General features: G+C 39.0%; 2 protein-coding genes across 3 annotated transcripts; both read right to left on the bottom strand.

Moving 5' to 3' along the window:
- Positions 1-611: 611 nt before the first annotated feature.
- Positions 612-16,117, bottom strand: LOC111335871 (uncharacterized). 2 transcript variants are annotated; one of them, XM_088755514.1, is made up of 13 exons: positions 15,577-16,111; positions 9,753-10,669; positions 8,229-8,773; positions 7,932-7,965; positions 7,398-7,451; positions 6,981-7,212; positions 6,702-6,798; positions 6,400-6,564; positions 5,942-6,064; positions 5,111-5,180; positions 3,985-4,078; positions 3,772-3,850; positions 612-3,229 (listed from the first exon to the last, which is right to left on the bottom strand). In XM_088755514.1, the coding sequence occupies exons 2-13, from the start codon at positions 10,639-10,641 to the stop codon at positions 3,149-3,151; spliced, it is 2,463 nt and encodes an 820-aa protein (XP_088611640.1). In that variant the 5' UTR covers positions 10,642-10,669; positions 15,577-16,111; the 3' UTR covers positions 612-3,148. The 2 variants fall into 2 exon arrangements, with proteins under 2 accessions (XP_088611640.1, XP_088611641.1); XM_088755515.1 differs by lacking the exons at positions 612-3,229; positions 3,772-3,850; positions 3,985-4,078; positions 5,111-5,180 and having other exon boundaries at positions 6,361-6,564; positions 15,577-16,117.
- Positions 16,118-18,720: 2,603 nt separating this feature from the next.
- On the bottom strand, positions 18,721-20,471 carry LOC111335860 (uncharacterized). The gene is made up of 2 exons (XM_022941859.2): positions 20,235-20,471; positions 18,721-19,842 (listed from the first exon to the last, which is right to left on the bottom strand). The coding sequence occupies exons 1-2, from the start codon at positions 20,457-20,459 to the stop codon at positions 19,636-19,638; spliced, it is 432 nt and encodes a 143-aa protein (XP_022797594.2). The 5' UTR covers positions 20,460-20,471; the 3' UTR covers positions 18,721-19,635.
- Positions 20,472-20,761: the final 290 nt, after the last annotated feature.

The raw sequence follows: 20,761 nt of genomic DNA, 5'->3' as shown, positions 1-20,761 counted from the left end.
CGGTGTGAACACAACTTCGAAGGTGGCGCTAACAACAGCGAATTGGATAAGGCTACTGACAGAAGCAACTTGAATAGTAAGGTTAAATATATAAGCTTAGCTCTTCTGTTGATATCCTTTTTCTGTGATTGGTTTTTACTGGGTTTAATACTTGTAAAGTACAATTTGGTGTTTCGTACATAAACACAAATATATTGTAAAAGCGATCGTGAATGTTGGTTTGCTCTTTGCACGGAGTTGTATTTGCTTAGTAGAAGACATGATGCGGAACACTGTGATCTTCCACAAAAAGTTGTTAATGTGACTAATGCACTACAACATAATGATGTTACAGTATCAATAAAAGTACAACAATTCAGATCTGGTCATGCAATTTGTGTATGTTATTATTGTACTTGTGTCTTGTGTGAATGCCATGGCTATAAACGAAGCCCGAGTGAACGCTCCTCGAGCGTCTAGTTCTTTCTAGGACCACCCTCGCTAGACAGTCTACTGTTACTTCAGGATTCGAAATACTACAGAGTTTCGTTTGAACACGTGATAAAAGTGCAGGGGCTTTTATGTCGCTAAAAATTTGATGATAAGTTGGCCATAACTGGAATACATCTTCCTTGAGGTAAAAATCTCTTATTTCGAGAACCGTGTCTCACCAAGATACAATTTTATGACAACTGACATGGTTAAATGAGGAGCTAACAAAGCTAACAGCAGATGCAAACCTTGTACAGTGTTTTTCTCAATTAGCAATATGGCAAAGGTAACCACTACTCTGTATTTGAACAGAATTTTCTCCTAGGATGTTGGTCAGTATTGAGACAAACGAAACATACAACGTTTTCAATAACTAACAATAACTAAATAAATTTATCACTTATAAGTATTTACCTGTTAATGATTTAAAACAAGGGAAAACAGGTGGTCGCGTAGTATGATCGTCCGGGTGAGAGTAGTCCTGAAAAGGGGGTAAATTTCTAAATAAACCGTGATGACTTGATTTTATCACCTGGGTTGACAACGGAAATTGGCCACTATAAAGAGTTTCTGGAGTTGACTTTTCGAGCGTGAGTTCTTCGTCAACTTTATCAACCACGGAGGTAATAAACCTTCGAAACTAACCCTCTCCTAGTCCTGAAAAGGTCTGTTATCGGTATAAGTGACTACTGTTTAGACAACCCGAGGGAAAGTCATCATCAGAGTATTCCACTTGGATTGTCGTGTGTCATTCACTGTCAGAACAAGATACCCTTTTCAGTGCTACTCTCATCCGAACGATCAGACTGGACAATCAACTGACATCTTTCTAAAATAATTGGAACAGTTTTAATGTTACCTGATAATCCCCTAAACTAATACATGAATAAAATTTGGATAAAATTTCCACCACCAAATGATACTTTTTAAACTAAACTTTACTTAGAAAAATGATCACTAACGTCGTTACAGCTATAAATGATAAAACAACGCTGAAAACAAGTTGCCATAGTGGATGAAAAGGCGAACGTTACTTTGTTTTCTAAATCTAAACCAGGCTTAATTATTCACACAAGGAAGGCTCAAGTAGATTGTGAAGATTGTTTCCAGGGCCAGCACTTGCTTACTTCGATTACATAGCGTCATTAGGACTGATCTGGCGGAGTGATATTGGACGGAGCCTGCATTTTCCTTTAATTATGCACAGCATAAACTAGGGGAAGTACTTTTAAGCTGGCGTTCTCATCTGAACTCTTTAAAGGGAACCTTCATTCCTCATTTCTGCCCTTACCTTATTTTGTTTCTGAGTAAATGTCTTTGAGTACATAAACTACGACAGGATTGTTACTGAATAGAATATAGAATGATGAGTTTTTCCTTTTTTTTTTTTTTTTACTAAGTAAAAAATTTACTAAGTAAGATTTTAGTGTCAGATTTACTTCGTTTAATATGCTCAACTGAGTTTCGTAAAACATATGACTTTGGATGAGCACAAACTTAAGACTTCAGTTCGAGACTAGGATTGAATGGCGCCTCACAGGCGTTAAAATTGACTGTCACACTATAGCTAAAAGTCGTATAACATTACACGGAAACAGCCATTACAATTTCGTTCGTTCGCCTGGCTGATGCAGGTGCAGAACCTTTTATAGGCTGCATCTATTCTTAAATCTATGTATTTTTCAAGTAATTTACTTGGGAAAACAGCACGGACTGAGTAATTTTCGATATGGCCGGTTTTAACGCTGCGACAAAACGGGTTTCATTGACGCCATACGTTAAGACCCTTCACGAAATTTCTTGTAGCTCGAGAGTAACAGTGGTGTCCGATCGGTAATCGGGAGGTTATTGAATTGTTTCAAATTATCTCATTGGAACTCGGATTTTTCTGTGCCCAAAGCTAGTGGGGCAATAAAAAGAAAACTTAGAATCGAATTTTCAAATTTGGTACAATACTGCATTGTTGTTTAGTTTCGGCTTTTCAGTCGACCAAAAGTGAAATTATGATCTTATTATGGAAAGTTCGCTGTTTGAGGCGGGCCCTGCTTAGCAAGACACACCCAACTCAAATTTGAACTTAACAAAAGTAGTTTTGTCCACGGGAGTTACTCATTGCCAACCTACTCATCCATTTTTAATTCACTTTTCTATGGCATCCAATATCGTCATTCGCAAACTCTTTACGATGGCCAATACAATTTACATGATTAATCGGCTCAGTTTATAAAAACCAAATTATGTGGCTATAATATCTAAAAGCTTACACACGTCAGCCTTTCGAATATATGCTATGACAAACAATGTCTTCGCGATAAGCTGCAAAAACAGAGCAAATTTTGGAGCCGCTTTAGTGTCTTCGCTCTCCTTATCGACATTCCTACTGCACGAGAGCTTTTAAACGCTGGTAAATATTGGCGTTAAAAGGATCTCTCTTAAAACTGTCGACTGCTAGTAGCAATGGCAGCAACATTTACATGTCATACTCAAATCACTTTGTTCCGACTGGTCTTTAAGACTCGTATTATAACTAAGTAAACTGGTGCTCATAAAATCCTTTTAAGTAATCAAATAATGCCTATGAAGTTTATTTAAAACGAGTTACAAAAAAAAAAAAAAAAAAACTCCTTGCCCATATTTACCAACTACACGCAATTCGTTTAAAATCAAAATTGTCTTTTCATGAAACTGGACTTCCAATAAATTCCATGTACTCCACTACAGTTGTGTCTTTTTTTCCTTGGTTGTCCGAAAAAAAGAACTGTGAAGGAAAGTTAAAAAAAAAAAGAAATCAGATAAGTGATTGAATGAATTATGAAGAGCACACATTAGCAATGGAGATGGCAATGGTCGTTACAGTGGTAACGACAATGAGAATTGCAATTGCAATGAAAACTGTAATGATATTGAGAACTGAAGTGTACGGTAATATATGGTTATAAGTTGGAATACAAGTTTGTCAAGTGACATAAAATTTTCGCGACAAAGGTATTTAATACGTATGATGCACGATCCTTCGCAGTAGATAGCGCTATTTACGCAATAGCGAAAATCAGACCTGAAAAAAATCAGGCCTGTACGGGATTCGAACCACTGACCTCTGTGATACTAGTGCAGCGCTCTACCAATTGAGCTAACAAGCCATCTGGGAGCAGGCCGTTAAGTTGATTCGTAATAAACCCGTGATGATAAATCAAATACAATGAACTTCATATATTCATTGAAACCAAAAGTATTTAAGTTATTAGCTGTATCGATGACAAGTAAAGATGTAAACCAACCAAAAATAATGAGGATACTGACCGTCAAACTTGAGACATTTTGAAATTTGACAAACGACAGTGGAATTATGGAACCCTCTCTTATATTGTCAGCTGTTAACCTGAACACAAAGTGATGTACCAATTTTAGTGTGCGTGATAAAGTGTACAAAAATTTTCCACGATGTTAGATTGCAAAGCACCAAGAGGTTCATAATTCACAGGAATAACTGAATCTAAAGATCAAATGACTTACTCAAGGGTTTGTTTGGCTTCCCTGCGTTTCGCAGTGTCAAAACCCATGGTATAAGTTTGGTTTATAAATACTCTCACAGTCTTTGGTCCTCTGCCTGTAAAAATGACCACAGCATTATATTTAGATGAGTTAGTATTTTCTTAGTTTCCCTTGTAGTCGTTGCTTGTTCTCGTCACATAACTGAAGTGCCCTACCAAACCGAAGACTGCGCATAAACAAGAACCGTATTTCTTCTCCTTTAAGTTTCCTATATCAATTTGTCGCTGCTCTACCTTGAAGATGTCAGATGTTTACGAAATATTGGTAAAGCTACCTCTTGCTACTCTATTTTGTTCGTCTGCTATTCTTACAACCTGTTCCAAGCGTTTAGTAAGTGGAATGTAGCAGTGGTGCAGAGCGAAAAATGACGCGTCTCTTTTACCACAGAAAGGCATAGATAGTTGTGAGGACTCAAGAAGTCAGAGTCACTTTTGGCCATCGTTTCGCGCGACTCTCGCGCTTCTTTCATGCCTAGCAACCTTCCGCGTGCATCCATTACTTAATAGCGCACGCTGTGGTGTTTACCATTTGTCAACTGGCCTAGGCTGTGCATAATTGATAAACTACACTGGCTTCAAATGATTTGTTGAGAGTTGCGCTTTATCTCACAGAAGTCGACTGGTTTCTGAACCATAAAGGGATAAGGAGTGTAATTACACCCCTGGTTGGGATACTGGTCTATCGTGTTCGTCTCAGGTTAGTCTTCCAGCAATTTGTCAGGCTTCCCTGTCAGCTCACTAATATTAATTACTTCTCCTGGATGGATAGAGGCATTGTGAGGATAATGTGTCTTGCCAACGAAAACATCTCTATGACCCAGCTGGAGCCCTAAAGAGAACTTCTCCGAGATACTGGACGCTAGCTTCAGGGCTACATAGTCCATTACGATTGGATCATGAAGAAACGGGCTATTCTTGTGATCGGCGATACGGAGGGAAAGGAATGTGAATTTAGTTTGAGCAGCTGTTGGTTGGGAGAGACGATGTGGCGTGACGAGACTGAATAACTTATTGTGTTTCTTCCCCTACTTTTATTAGGCTGCATGCACTTAAATTATATAAGAGAAGAAAAAATGTAAGTGGCATACCGTCATCAGGTCCTTGTATCTTGAGGGAGTGAAGTTTTACTGCTTCATTGAAGGCTATTGTCACCAGCAACTATAATTGGAGAGAATGTTCATCAGTGCACCATTATAAGAACATTATGTATCTACAGGCACCGCTGCAACCATGGAATTAATTAACGAGATTGTATTTTATAGGAAAATTCATTACCTAACGAGGGAATTCCGCGGTGAATTGCGGGCAAAAACCGATATCGGTTTTCAAGTGCAATTTCACGCGGAATTCACGAGTCAGGTCAGGGGGTTTCCTTGAGTCGCATAATCGAATAAAAATTAGAAAAAAAGAATGCATCAATAATATTGTTTTTTTTTTTTATCCGGAGCGCGAAACAAGAGATGCGAAGCAATATCACCTAGCCTCGTTTTCAACTCGCAATTCCACGCTAAATACCTCGCTTTGTTAACCAATCAGTATGCAAGATTTTATTCAATGTTGCGATTCTATACGAAATACCCTGATAAAGTCAGCTGTTAAAAAATCAACTTTGCATGTTAGGCTTCGACTTCATTTTCTTTGTTTTATTCGCTAATGCTCGGCGATGAGCCAGATTCATTGTGCACCGGACCTAACTGTTTTATGGACTTTTAATCCGAATAGGATTTAAATGTTTTAGGCCTCTATATAAAGCTTCACCTAATATTTAAAATCACCACATCGAAACAAGATATCTACATCTACGTTTGAAACTGACTGATAATTCAAAGAAACGACAGAAATCCTAAATCTACACCAGCCTGAATCAAGGATAGAATGATCATCGTGTGTTTAATCCTGTTCATAACGTTCTGGCGTACCTCTTCGTCAACTTCACTCTCCACGAATTCTGGTCCTTTGGTCAGTATGGATAATACGTGGCAGTCATCATCTCCATTTAGACATTCGCATTCATCTCTCTTTATGAAATGGAGAAGATTCACCTGTAATCATCAGTAAAGGTTGAAAGAAAATTGTACATCAGCAATGAGGGTCAATTAGATTTAATCAAAGAGACCTACGAAATTAAAGCTTCCTTCTTAAATGTATGAAAACACTATACCTATATCTATTATCTCTTTAGTGAAGTCATGAAGGACGACTAAGTATAGAGCAAAGACACACAAAAATCCTCGGGTGAAAATGATCTGCGGCGGCCAATTCGGTTGTAAGAAATCCTGGACAAAAGTCCTTTGAGCTACTGAAAGTTATGGAGCACCATGCGTTTCTTATTAGTTACCATTGCAAAGTCCTGTTAAGCATTCTGTTGATGACTTACGTATCCCGGTACCACACTATCTTCTATCGATATCCACTTTTGTATTTTCTCCTCCAGCAACTCTTCATCTGCACCGTTTACCTGATCTACCTTTTTTTTTGGTTGGTTCCCCTTGAATAACTGAAATGTTGGAGAGGATGTTACCCCATTTCTAAGTGCTATATCCTACAAGGTAAACATACGACTGAGATAAGCATATGTAAAACGTCCGACTTTTTAATTAACCAGACGAGTCACTTACGATTTAAAGGTAATTAATGCTGAGAGATTATTGTTTCAAGTAAGACTATCATCATACATACCTCGCATTTGTCCACATCAACAATTAAAAACTTTGCCGCTGGGTACTGAATGCTCAGAGAGGAAAATGTCGGATTGATCATTATCGAAAAAGGACACCTGCAGGGAGAGGAATGGCCATCGTTATCTGTTTTAAACGCAGGCAAGTATTTCGGTCTGTACGAGATGTATCGGAACTTATAAAGTTGGGGTCCAGGCGAAAAATCAACTTTGCGAGAAAATATCCACACATTTCGTTACTATCGTTCAGCTAACTTTAGTAGCGCCTTCTAACTACTCACCATTTCGCTGCATAGTTCACTACCACCAGTTTGGCGCCGGCGCTCGTCATCTCTGACTGAAAATGGAAGTCATCTTCGATCTCAGTAACGCTTCTGGCTTGTGCTGCCTCGTCCCAGAAGTCTATTAAAAAAATCGAATTGGCTGAATTGGCGCTCGTCATCTCTGACTGAAAATGGAAGTGATCTTCGATCTCAATAACGCTTCTGGCTTGTGCTGCCTTCTCCCAGAAGTCTATTGAGAAAATCGAATTGACTGAAAGCCCAGTGATACTTAGGATTTTGGGAATGATTTAATCACTGGTCGTAACCCGATTTGGTGAAAGGCTACTGCAAGGTCATAAGTGTTGCAATAGTCCTTGCTGGCTAAGAAATGTCCGATTACGTTGTCAAGAAGGCCAAGTTATGCGACTGATATACCTTCTATGCCGTGTTCAGCTGCTGCTTGCATTCCAGGAACTGGGAGGTAAACTTCTGCAAGTTTGAATTAAGAGGAAAAGGAAATTTAATAGTTTACTCATGGTGAATTGTATATTCTTCCCTACAATCAGTCTCCCGTAGGAGTAACTCTGCAAAATCTATCTTTGGACAGGATTCTTTCGACAGTGGTGATCGTAGAGGTTTACAGAACACCTTCTGCACAGAGACCTAGCGATAGATGAACTTTTCAACTAGCAACCACTTCTAGCCTCAATCGGAAGAGCAATCTCTTTTGGCCTGAGTTAGAAACAAAATTTTCTTACATTTATTTTTCTTTGTTGTATTCAATTACGAATCAACATTGCGGAAGAAAGAAAAGCAGAAATTGTGAGCTTAGAGGAAGTAATGCCAGGTTTGAATACTTAAGGTATCATAATTAAGCTGTGCGATGTCTTACACAATAATTGCTTGAGAGACTGATAAAGAGCGATGCAGTCATCTTTGAATTCAGTGAGGTATTCTTAACTTTCTTACCCTCGTGGATCCCAACACTGCGGAGACCAATGTCCTGCGATTGAAAGTAAATGGTATGAGTTGCTACTCTTAAGAGATCCGACTAAATCGCTTACATCTTTCTCAAATACCAATTGTCGTCAATAGATAACTGTGTACAACCTCTTCGAAGTCAGAGAAGAGCACCTTATTGTAGTATTAGCGTATTATTAGCCATTTTCGAAAGACTAGATACAAAGCAATAATTGCATAAGTGATCAAAGAATAAATGATAAATAGAAACATGAGAGTGATAAAATATTGATGAAATTTCCCTACCCCAGCTGCATCCTCTTGAAGCAAAATGGTTTCCTGACTCACTAAGAACTCTCTGCATTTTTTGTAATGCCCCTCGTTGATAATGGTCTTTAATTTCACCTCCGTAAGGCATAGCTTTTCCAAAACCTGAGTTGTTATCAGAATTTTTTCAGCAACTTCGTTCAGATGACCACTTTTGTAGTCTTTCCACAATTCGTCAAGAATGTCCGCTGAACTGCATTTAACGGCTATAAACAAACTTCCCATCCCGTAGCCAAAAATATTGAGTCTCAGCGTCTGAGACAAATAATCGAAAAATAAGTTAAAAGAATTCCCAAATGATGATATGACTGCCCAGATATCAAGCTCTTCTGGCGAAGGCTGGCTACTTTCTCGAGCGTGTTCATTCGATATTCCTTCAGATGCAACAGGTTGCGGTTCGTGCATTTGCCGGTGCTGCGAGACCGATCTCCTCCTTTCAGATCGGGAGCAAGAGGGCTCTTGAAATTTGATTGGCTGCCCTATTTGTGAAGAGCTAATATCCCATATAAGAATAGGAATACAACCTGCAGAAATAAAGATAAGCGATTGAATCAAAAACTGCATCTGTGAAGCACACTTAAAGTCAAAGTGGACATTGAAACTCTTCCGGAAAAATGGGGAGAATTCTTGGGAAAAGATTATGAAAGAAAAAGGGCCAATAATCTGTAGCGTTTTAAATGCGGTACATCAATTTATATTCGGTATGATAAAAAGCATCAAGATTGCAAAAAACAGCAAATGAGATTTTTACCCGTTCCTTTTGATTTAAAAAGGTCATTATTAAAAGTTTTTAAATCTGAATTCAATACCAAAGTCCCGTTTGAACGGTCATTAAAAGGTGATGGTAATTATAACTATCATGCACTATCACCTACTTTTATCCACTATCATCAAATGTCATGTAATTTGGACTTGTTGAAATTCAACATGATAGTTAATTGGTAGTTTTTGCTGTTTGAACGAGCGAAAGATATCGATATTAGTTTTTCGGTCAGCAGTTTTTCCAAAAACGGGTAAGCCTTCAAAATTTCGCAGAATGTCTTGCAGTTCATTCAGTCACCATCTCCTGGTCGGCTTCTGTATCTTTAACTCGCAACCTCTCGACGGAATAATTTCAAATGCCACCGGAATTGCTGACCTCAGCGCACACCTTATTTGTACACAACTACGCGACTTCATGGCGTGAATTTGTCAACTTTCATCCACTATCATCAATTATTAAAAACTGGATCATTGGATAATGTAATTCAAGACTTTTTATTGGATAAAAAGCCAATAAATTATTGGCTATCTATCATCTCATACCCAACGCGCGCTCGTGGAATAATTGTTAATTATCATGACCGTGTGAACGGGGCTTAACCCAAGGCTGTGAAAAAATCTAGGGTTAGAAAATCAATGATAATTCGACGAGAAAGATTTTTAATAGCCCTCCTTGTTCCTAGTGCGACAAAATTCTTCTCGTCGTAATCAACAATTTTTCGTACCTATCTTGTAAGTTACCTTTGTCGTCAGTGATCCCCTGAAGAATTTCTTGGACGTCTTTAAGCATCTGATTCTTAACGTTTTCAGCAGTCTGGCATAGCTCCTTCTTGAAATCTTCAGCAGCCTGGCGTAACTCATTCTTAACACATTCAGTCTTGACACTTTCAAGAACCTGCTGTATTCCAGTCTTGACATCCTTGACATCTTCACCCTGCTGCTTTAGCTCTTCACTAACATGTTGCAACCCCTCTTTGACATCTTTGACACTTGTATCAACCTGGTGCAGAATGTCCTTAACATCCTCTTCTTTCTCGTACCATTGCTTAAGTTCCTCTATGCATTTCTGTGCCTCTGACGTCAGGGGGTCGTTCAACAATTTCTCAATGGCTTTCTCCCATTCATCTTTCTTTGTTATATCAACTTTTGTGATAATTCGCAGGATAGCCTCGCTTATCTCCTTCCACAGATAACAAAAGTCGCAGTCTGAGATTTCCATTTTCTGATTATGACCATAAACTGAGTTACGATAGTATTTTATCCGAGCTAGGTCTGCTTCAAGACTGTGATTTGCATCATCTGGCTTTTTGTCCCATCCGGTAGCAGGAGGTTTGAGATTGCATATTGTTCTTAACAATCTGAAAGTCAAAGTAATATCGAAGTCAGTGGACTTAACAGCAGACTGGTTAAGGCAGTTCTTCTCGTCCACAGTAAGCTTTGCTTTCTTTAGTTGCGTCTGTACGTTTACGTCTTTGAGCGTCGTTGAAAGATCCTTAGGTGGATGAATTTTGTCGAACGTTTCCCTGAGGACATTAACACCTCCACACATGAGAAGTCGTGTTAACCGCTGAAAATGTTCCTTTCCATTCGTTGAACGTAAAATTTCTTCAACATCCGTGGTTGACGTCATGTTAAGACTATCATTGATCGTACGGGTCCTATGAAATGAAGCGCAGAAAATTTTGATAAAATGTAACGCAAAGCCTACCTAACCTGCAGTAACTTGTGTGGATCTAAGAAAGTAGTACACTATTTTACAGGACGAGAAGATGTTTCAGTTTTCAGGCAATCGTACATCAGAATTTTTGACCAATACTTGTACCGTACCCTCTTCAATTTACCGGGGCAGTAGAGGAAAGAATTGGATAACCGAAAACGTTTTGGGCTGGTGTCTATGGATTTATCTAAAGCAATCGACATGTTACCACTCAGTCTAATTATCCAGAAACTGGCTAAATACGGTGCAGACGACAACACAGTTAGTTTAATTAAGGATTGTTTAAGAGATCGCAAGCAATATGTAAAACTTGCAGGCACATTTTCCCCTTGGTTACCAGTCAAGAGAGGAATTCCCCAGGGATCAATCTTGGGGCCTTTATTGTTTAGTATATTTATAAACGATCTTCCTCGTGTCATTGATTTTACTATACTGCCCACTTATGCAGATGATACACAGATCTTCTATACTTGGGACAATGTGACAGATGTAGAACAAGCCACATTCCTCATAAATGGTATGAGGAAAATGAAATGAGAAGGAATCACGATAAATATAGAGCAATGATAATGGGGAAGACGTCACGAGACCCTGCAGCTTTCTAGTGTGAAGGCACAGACATCCCTCTGATGGAGGAGGTAATAGAGCTTCTGGGTGTAACGGTCGATAATAAATTGAAGTTTGAAAGTCAAATTAAGAAAATGTGTCGAAAAGTGAGCCAGCAGATCGCCGTTTTGAAAAGCATGAAAAAGTTGCTTCCGTTAAAGCTGCGAGAAAAGCTTTATAGAGCATTTTTTGCTTCACATTTTAATTTACAGTGCCGAGTCTTGGCATTTTTGTAGTAATCGCTCAACAGAAAAACTGGAAAAACTGAACGAGCGGGCACTCCGCTTCGTTTATCAGGACAAAATCTCTACGCATGAGACACTACTTGTTAAAAATGGATATAGCCTATTAGCAAATCAAAGACTTGAAAAATGTTACATACAAAGTTTGGAATAATTGGGAATGGAAACGCACCTACAAGTATTACCGAGTTATTGACGGCACGGAATTCTAAATGCTATTTTAAAATGACCTAAAGTGAATTCTACAATGTGCGGGATCAAGTCATGGAGATATCAGGCTGTCCGACTATGGAACACTATTCCTAATAATTTAAGAAATATCGATGGCTACCGCAGTTTTAAACGTGGACTCCAGAGGCTCGACCTTGCAAGTTTATAGTCCCTTATTTGCAATTTAACTTAGTTTTATGTAGCTCCATATACTATATCATTTTAAGCACTTTTATATAGTTGCAAGTTTATAGACCTCATTCGAAATTTAACCTAGTTTTTTATAAGTTTAATAATTCAATAATTTTATGTAGTTCCATAATACTACATAATTTTAAACATTTTTACATAGCTTCTAGGTTTATTTATTAATCTTTTCTTTCGCAACTGACCTGCAAACTAGCTTTATATAGTTAAGTATCAGCCACGTTAATAAAGTATGTATATATGTATAAGTAGGGGTCACTTAAGAAAAAGGAAATAAAACATATCTCCACCGGAGCAGATACCTCTACACATGTACTTCTCCAGAACTTCGTCAGGTATCCTCTACTTCCTTCTTTATGCATATTTTGTAACTCTGTACGTTTTTTTTAGACGCACAGCGCGTCGGATTTGTTCTTAGAGACAAGAAGGCGTAGCGTGACAAATAAATACCGCTCATATGTACTGCAACATTACACGCGCTTGACACGCGTGCAAATCCCAGATACTGCACGCACGCAATACGTAAACTGCGCGTCATTGCACCTACTTGCGCGCGATAAAAAATGTAAATAACAAAGTCAATCGTCTCAGAATGTCGCGCGCAACGTAAATCAGTTTGTTGAGTTCTGTTTCCTGTTCCTCCGTGCATTTCGACTACAGTAGTTGGTTTTCTAGAACGATAACACAACTTAGTATTTTAATTTTCTGATATGCGGCATTAAATTTGTTTCATAAGGGGTACGAATTACTAGCCCGAAGGTAGAGTTAACTGAAGGGCAGATTGTTGAAGCGAATAATGTTTGAATTATCATGCCAACTTTGCTTTTTTTCCATCACTGGAGCGCATTGAAGAGTCATTACTTAGGGTCTAATACAAATTTCCGCAGCGATAGCATTCGCGTAAAAAAGTACACCTAAATATGTGCAATGATTGACAAGAGACGGATTAAAATACACGCATTTGGGAGTAAAAACCACGGCACGTTTGTAACAAAAAATGCCCAGCTCTGATCTCACCCTTAGCCAATCAGAGCACGCGTTAGATCGGCCACGAGCCAAAGCCATATAATAATTAGTTCTTATTAATCGAGCGAGAGGTCTGTATGGGAAAATCTTGACCGAGGTCGTCAGTACAGACCGAACGCAGTGAGGTCTGCACCAACGACCGAGGTCAAGATTCTCCCACACAGACCGACCTAGCTCGGTTAATAAGATGTTTATTATATGGCTGTGTCTTATATGCCAATTTTTTATATTCTTTGTACCTTTTTTTTCTAGACCGGTCTAAATGCCGATCTAGATGGGAAAATCTAGACCGCTTTTAATATTGATCTCAGCCAATCAAATTCGAGAATTCGGTAGTTCCCAGTCCTTTTGAGACACAGCCATATAATAAATGTTTCTATGGCACGCGCGTCACTTCACGCTCTGAAACGGTTGTTATTAAAACTTGTTTCAGGCGCTTCAAAAATTGAACATTTATGGAAAATTGTATTTCATAATTCAAGCAAGTAAATTTGGTCACGCCGAAACACGAACTTCACTGTCAGCATCGTTTTGCTCAGCCTGCCAAGTTGCCATTTTTCTTCTGCAACACTCCTTTTCCTATTTGAAATAGCTTCTTGTTGATTAGAAAAAACAATGAAGGACAAGCGCCATCACCTTTTGATCCCATAGTACTTAAAGTCTGCGTTGAAATGTTGAGAGCACACTTTGGTACCGGATGTTACTATTATTTCCTTATTTTGATCTTATTTTATTCCTCGAAGTTATACTTGTTTAAAAGAAATTGACATTTATCTTACAACCATGACATTTAGAAATAGAGGCTTGACTAAATTATTTTTCCGGGTTTCTGACCATCTAAGCGTGCGCGCAGATTAAACACACATGCGTGCAACCACAAGTTGAAGAAACATAGCATGGATACTTAAATTCTGAAGCTAAGAATCGTCAGGGTACTTATGAAAAGAAAAATCCGAATTTGTGGAAATATTGCGCCATTTAGAGACGCAACGGAAATAAATTTCTCCCTACGCTTAACTGTAGCCGCGACTGTTGTTCACCCATTTCAGACCACGTAGCTAATCTAAGACGTATGAAGCTAAAAAGGTCTATCTTTCTAAGTCACGCAATGCACCCGAGATTGCATAGATACGGTTTGTCAGTCCTTATAACTTGTAAGAACGGCCGTACCATAATAATAAAGGAAGGATCTCCGCCGTGGTTTTTAGATAACTTCAGCGATTATTTTTGAAATTTCTCTCTTTGAAGCTCGTGTGTATCCTTCAGTAATCCTTTTAGTCCTTGGTTTAATCCCTTTGGTTAAGGGCCTATCCGCACAAAAATTTGTCCTTTGATTTTGTCCGCACAATTCTAGTTTTGTCTACTAGTGCGGATAGGACCTGACGAGCCATCATTCAAACTGTTTTGATCCATTTAGCGACATTTTTCAACCACTCGAAACAACACTATAGTTCCTTAATTCAGAAGCGGTTTATTTTATCAGTCAGAAAACCCAAGGTATTTTCTTGTATCTGATATATCTTGCCTGTCGTTGTCTATCCAGAATGCTCAAATGACTCAATATATATATCGAGATCTCAGTGACGAAACCTTCACATTACGTTCAAGGCAGAGTTCTTTACGGTCGGCTGTATCCTTACGTCCTTGACTAGAAATTATCAGTGAGAGCAGATACGCAACGAACTGTATCCGACCATTATTATGACCATGAATCCATATTATTTTTTGGAACTTTCCCGTCGATTAGCCTGTATACCGCCACCCCAGAGGGGCCAATTGTACACAAGCTATCGTAGATGAGCATAGCAATAAGCGGTACTTTTTCTATAATCCTAGGTTCTCAAAAAGTAACCATTTGCTTGGTAAATGGTGCAGTGGTTTCGAAGCGCACTCGAAATCTTGCACTTGCATAACTAAGTAGACAAAATTTCCGCAAACATTTCGTGACCTGCCTTAGCGCGCCCCCTAGTGTCGAATTCAACAGGAAATACTGAGAAGGTGAAATGTGTCTCAAAAAACGCTATTAGCATGTACATACTTTTTGATCGAGCCTATACGATGTCTGCAGCATTAAATGAATTATATACTTCGTGCCTAAAATGCCGCATCAGGAACATCAACAGGTAAAAGGGGATTCAAATTCGGCAGAGACTGAATAGATAAAGAAAGGGATTAAGGAGCGTTGATGTTTGTCATCCGCTTTGCCGAGTCGAGTTAAAATGGTGCTCTACGCGAGTTTTAGTTTATTTTAAAAGTGAAATCAAGACGTTCCCAACAATCGTTTCAAGAGATTATTTCCACCACGTGAGCTAACTGTTTAACAAAATCCCCATATTCCCGTAAGAGATAAAGAGACTAATTGAGCATTCCGAGGGTCCGGAGTCGAATTGAACGGAGGACATTCAAAACTTTAGATTAATTACAAATATAGTCGCCGATGATAAGAAGCGAGATTAGAAAACCGCGATGCGAGGTGGTTTAATCCTTCGGAGGAGTTTTCAATCGAGTAGAATATTATCTGAATGATTGCGCGCGAAATACGCACAAATGAACTTACCTCCTCTACTTTCGTATTTTCCCGTTGCAGTCTAAACGCGTATCCACCTATGAAGTTGTTAGATACAGGTTTTAAGGTTGTCAGTAGCTCGAACCTCGTTACACGACAGTCATCGATTCCTCAAGTAAAGTGTGCGATTCCTTTAAAAGAAGGAAGCAATAATTCCTCGTCGTGCGGCCCTTTTGATCGCAGAGGGACCTGAAACGGTATCTATTATTTGTTTCTGATAGGTCAGTTGTGTACTGACCAATAAAGATAAATTTCAGCAGTCGCAACGGTGAGTAACCTCAAAACTACAAACTGTTGCTAGGTGCGGTTTGGAAATCAAAAGCTAGACCAAAACGAGAAGACACACGGGGCTTACACTACAAGTATCCAGGAGAACTCCATATAATTCCATATAATTTTATCATAAGGAACTGTATGGGGCTTTTTCAGCGTTAGTCGAGGCGCGGCGGTTGTTGTCACGTACTATCCTTACGAAGTGTTTTTACCGACGCTCTTCTGACGGCTACATCCTTAAGTCCTTGAGTAGAAAATATCAGTGACAGCAGATACGCAACGAACTGTGTCCGACCATTATTATGACAATGAATCCATGTTATTTTTAGGGACTTTCCTGTTGATACAGCCACCCCAGGGGGAAGGGAGGGGGGTAGTTGTACACAGGCTACCTAGATGAGTATGGAAATAAGCGGTACTTTTTCTAGGATCCTAGATTCTCAAAAAGTAACCATTCGCTTGGTAAACGGTGCAGTGGTTTCAAAGCGCATTCGAAATATTGCACTTGCATAGCTAAGTAGACAAAATTTCCGCAAACATTTCGTGACCTGCCCAAGGGGCGCCTCCCGGTGTCGAATTCAACAGGAGATACTGAGAAGGTGAAATGTGTGACAAACAACGCTATTAGCATGTACATACTTTTTGCTCGAGCCTATACGACGTCTGCAGCATTAAAATGCTACAAGAATATAGAGAAATTAGCGATGAATTATATACTTCGTGCCTAAAATGCCGCATCAGAAACATCAACAGTTAAAAGGGGATGCAAATTCGGCAGAGACTGAATAGATAAAGAAAGTGATGTTTGTCATCCGCTCTGCCGAGTCGAGTCAAAATGGTGCCCCCCACGCGAGTTTTAGTTTGTTTTAAGAGTGAAATTGAGACGTTCCCAACAATCGTTTCAAGAGATTATTTCCACCTCGTGAGCTAACTGTTTCACAAAATCCCTATATTCCCGTAAGAGGAAAAAGACTAATTGAGCATTCCGTGAGTCCGGAGTCAAATTGAACGGAGGACATTCAAGACTTCGGATTAATTACAAATATAGTCACCGACGATAAGAAGCAAGATTAGAAAACCGCGATGAGAGGTGGTTTAATCCTTCGGAGGAGTTTTCAATTGGCAATCGAGTATAGAATAATATCTGAATGATTGCGCGCGACATACGCACAAATGAACTTACCTCCTTTACCTTCATATCATCCCGTTACTCTAAACGCGTATCCACCTATGAAGTTGTTAGATACAGGTTTTTAGGTTATCAGTAGCTCGAACCTCGTTACACGACAGTCACCGATTCCTCAAGTACAGTGTGCGATTCCTTTAAAAGAAGGAAGCAATGATTCCTCGTCGTGCGGCCCTTTTGATCGCAGAGGGACCTGAAACGGTATCTATTAATTGTTTCTAACAGGTCAGTTGTGCACTGACCAATAAAGATAAATTTCAGCAGTCGCAAGTAACCTCAAAACTACAAAATGTTGCTAGGTACGGTTTGGAAACCAAAGCTAGACAATAAAGCGACGCTGTATTGATATTTCTGGCGAGAGATAAACTCGGAAAAAAGTGGATGTGGCCTTCTAAATGCTAAAAGAAAAAAGAAAATGCCAAACTGCTGGTCAAAGTTGAAGAGCCACCGGTTGCGACAAGACAAACAATCTTCTGAGTTCATTATTATGCAGAATGCTAAAACCCGAATCACAGGCAGCCCAAGCTCACTACCAGAAAAGCGGACGTGACTCTTACCGTGTTGCGCAACGTTTTATATTTAATTTAATTTAATTTAATAAAAAGTTCTTATATAGCGCATTAAAATTGAACTCTATGCGCTTTACAATTACAATTAACAAAATTTCAATAAAAATCCTATACATGTAATTTTCGCTACTCTATCTAAACTAATGAATTATTACGTGTTATACATATATTTGACAACGTACGATATCAAAAAAAATCTGGTGGCTTAATTTTTGAAAAGATAAGTTTTCAATAAGCATTTAAAGCATGTTGAACACCAACATAGCGCTAACTCGACGAAAACGGTTCAAAGTGGCCTGGGACACTAGTAGTCAACAAAGGAAACAACAAGGCAATAAGGTAAGCCCATTTTATTTCAAAACAAGTCATTTTTTCTCTCTTTTAAGGCAAACCGATAACATCCCACACAAACCTTTATAAATATAAAACGTTGCGCAATACGGTAAGAGTCACGTCCGCTTTTCTAGTAGTGAGCTTGGCCTGCCTGTGCCCGACTAAGAAAGAAACTGACAACTTGGAAGTTACTGAAACGTACCAATTCGGAAATGAGACGTTAAAACGAAAAGCAAGTTCGAAATAGTTAAGGAAAAGAAATGGAGATAATTACTGTGAAGCTGCTGTGATGGATTAAGTTATTTTATTACCGACACACTTAGTTTAATTATTCCTTATTACGGAAGCAGGTTCGAGATTTCTGTTCTAGGCCTTTGGTCGTATGCGCACCCTGATAGCTGTATCAGCTACCGTGGAAATAAATATTTCAAGCTTCACCTTCAGAAATAAAGATTATTCTAGTTTCGGTTATTACGTGGAGAAATTTAACCCCTGCCCTATTGATAGATTAAAAGTGTTTCAAATAAACCACAATCTTACGTCCTTGTTTAGATAGACTAATTAGATTTTAGTTTCCATTATTATGTGAAGAAAGTTAAACCCTACCCTATGGATAGACTAAAGGTATTTCAGATAAACTACAACCTTACATAATTCTTCAGTCAGAAGAGAAGCACAGAGGACGATGAAGAGTAGTTTTTTTCGCGGATAACGAAGCTCGAATAAGGAAGGGCAACAAGCACAAAGTAGTGCAGTATAGTTTGATATCATAAAGATATGACTGGCCTCTACCGTATGTGTTTAATGTGATTATGAAGAACAATTAATCATGCCAAAGATTACAGAAGCGCGATCGATTTTTGTCTTCCCAACCCAGACCAGAGATTAAGAAAGCGTTTTGTTTCTCGATCGCGCAAGATCACCACAGTAGTATAATTGCATTACAGTTTCTTGGCATGAAGTGCTATGTTAATCTAACGCGGAAGCATCTTCCAGCCCTCTAATACATTTGTGTTGTTACAACTATTCTAAATAAAAGGAGAAGGTATGGTTTTCGGATTCGGAACCATTTTCACTGCGTTCAAAGCCACATTCCAACTAATTAGAAATTATTTGATGAGGAAAATACGGAAAAAGGGGGACAGTTCAGAAGACGAACAAACGCACAAGCCTTCTTGAAGGAACAGGCTCGGTCAATAATGTATATTGAGGGACTTCTGTTTTTTTTAGAGGAAGTTGCATATACTGCAATTGGCCACGCCTAATCTAAATGTTAATTTTATCTATGCACATGCATTTTAACGCATTTTTCTCGGTATATCCCTGAGACTCCTAATACAAACGCAAACACTGCGCCTGATCAATATCAATCAATTTTCTGGACTAGAAGGATCGATAACGAAGACGATATTACTCGTTAACGTTTTTAAAAGTAAGCAATAGGTACAATAATATTCCTTTATACTCTTCCTAGAAGTCTTAAAATAGTGATATATGAGTAGAAAAGATCGTGCTGAGCTGTGGTCTTGTACAACTGATGCATTAAGACTACCTGCTGTAGCTCAACAGCTGGCTGATGGCTTCGACTTTTTTTCGTTGGCTGAATATCTACTCGTTGTAGATAACCAATAACGTGCAGCAAACTTCATGTAGAAGATCACATGACGTGGATTAAACATGCCACAAAACTTACAACGTTTCAGGGAACTGTCCCAGTTCGTTTGTAATCGCTTTCATGTCTGGTCTTTCCTTGGGATCTAATTGTAGACATCGGCACACAAGGTCTCGCAGCTGGTTATCTGTCACCATAGCGACTTGCTCTGTTCGCTTTTGAGGATCTAGAAAACTCCTGATGCACATTTCACAGAGAAGAACACCAAAACTGTAGACATCAATCTGCAATGACAGAGCTCTAACAAATCAAATTTCGAATAAAAATTTAAGATGATACACTTACCGCAGCTGTAACCATTGCGCAACAGTAAATAATTCAGCGTATTCTAGACACATTTTGAAATTCCGGCTTAAAATCAAAACTATTCTACCCCAGAAATTTGGCGCTAAAATAAGATGGCATGCTCTTTATCTTCAATAAACGTTTGCTCATGCAAGTCAAATAGGTTGAATACTGATGAGAGTCACTCTGCCAACAACACTTTATTCTCTACCTCATCCATTGACTATTATTTGAACAGACTGTTTAGACCTGGAAAAAAGCATTATGTCATAAGGGCTCCATAAGAATATGCTTATTTAATCACAGTTATTTACCAGAAAGAATTTCTAACCTTCGCTGTTTGTTCGCGCGTAGAAGTTTCAGGCGCACTGTAAGCAATACATCCAGGAGCGATAGACCAGACGACGTTTTTTTCAGCTAATTTGGCACTACCGTAATCTGAAACTTTACCCCTCCATAGGTTTCCTTGCCGCCATAGCAACACATTTGTACTTTTTACGTCGCGATGGAGTATTGGAGGTTTCTTTTGGTGAAGGTAATTTAAAGCTCGAGCCATATCCAGAGAAATAGCATACCAACGAATGTCTGCATCTTTCCTCCTGAATCTCTCTCTTGGCCAATGTAACGTACGGTCCCTCTTACAGTGGGATCCCTGAGAGACCCCACTCGTTGGCCAATTTTAACAATACCATCCGTTCCTTCCCATCGCAGCCGCGCCTTTTGCCTAGAACAAAGTCTTGATTTAACATCAGCTTGATCTCTTTCGACTTGTTTCGAAGATGTTTGGTCCAAATCTACAGGAATCAATTTGTCTAGGGTGACAAAAACACCTGAGTTTGGTGCACTCTCAAAGTACCT

Source organism: Stylophora pistillata, chromosome 3 (assembly GCF_964205215.1).
Source record: "Stylophora pistillata chromosome 3, jaStyPist1.2, whole genome shotgun sequence".
NCBI lineage: Eukaryota > Metazoa > Cnidaria > Anthozoa > Scleractinia > Pocilloporidae > Stylophora > Stylophora pistillata.
Note: the sequence above shows the minus strand (reverse complement) of the source record. Positions and strands in the feature narration are given on the sequence as shown.

Coding starts and splice junctions, on each gene's coding strand:
- LOC111335871 (XM_088755514.1), bottom strand. CDS start 10,641: ATGACGTCAACCACGGATGTTGAAGAAATTTTACGTTCAACGAATGGA. Junction 8,774..9,752: donor GGGGATCACTGACGACAAAG/GTAACTTACAAG, acceptor TTATTTCTGCAG/GTTGTATTCCTATTCTTATA. Junction 6,565..6,701: donor TTGATGTGGACAAATGCGAG/GTATGTATGATG, acceptor TTTACCTTGTAG/GATATAGCACTTAGAAATGG.
- LOC111335860 (XM_022941859.2), bottom strand. CDS start 20,459: ATGGCTCGAGCTTTAAATTACCTTCACCAAAAGAAACCTCCAATACTC. Junction 19,843..20,234: donor CGCGCGAACAAACAGCGAAG/GTTAGAAATTCT, acceptor CTGTCATTGCAG/ATTGATGTCTACAGTTTTGG.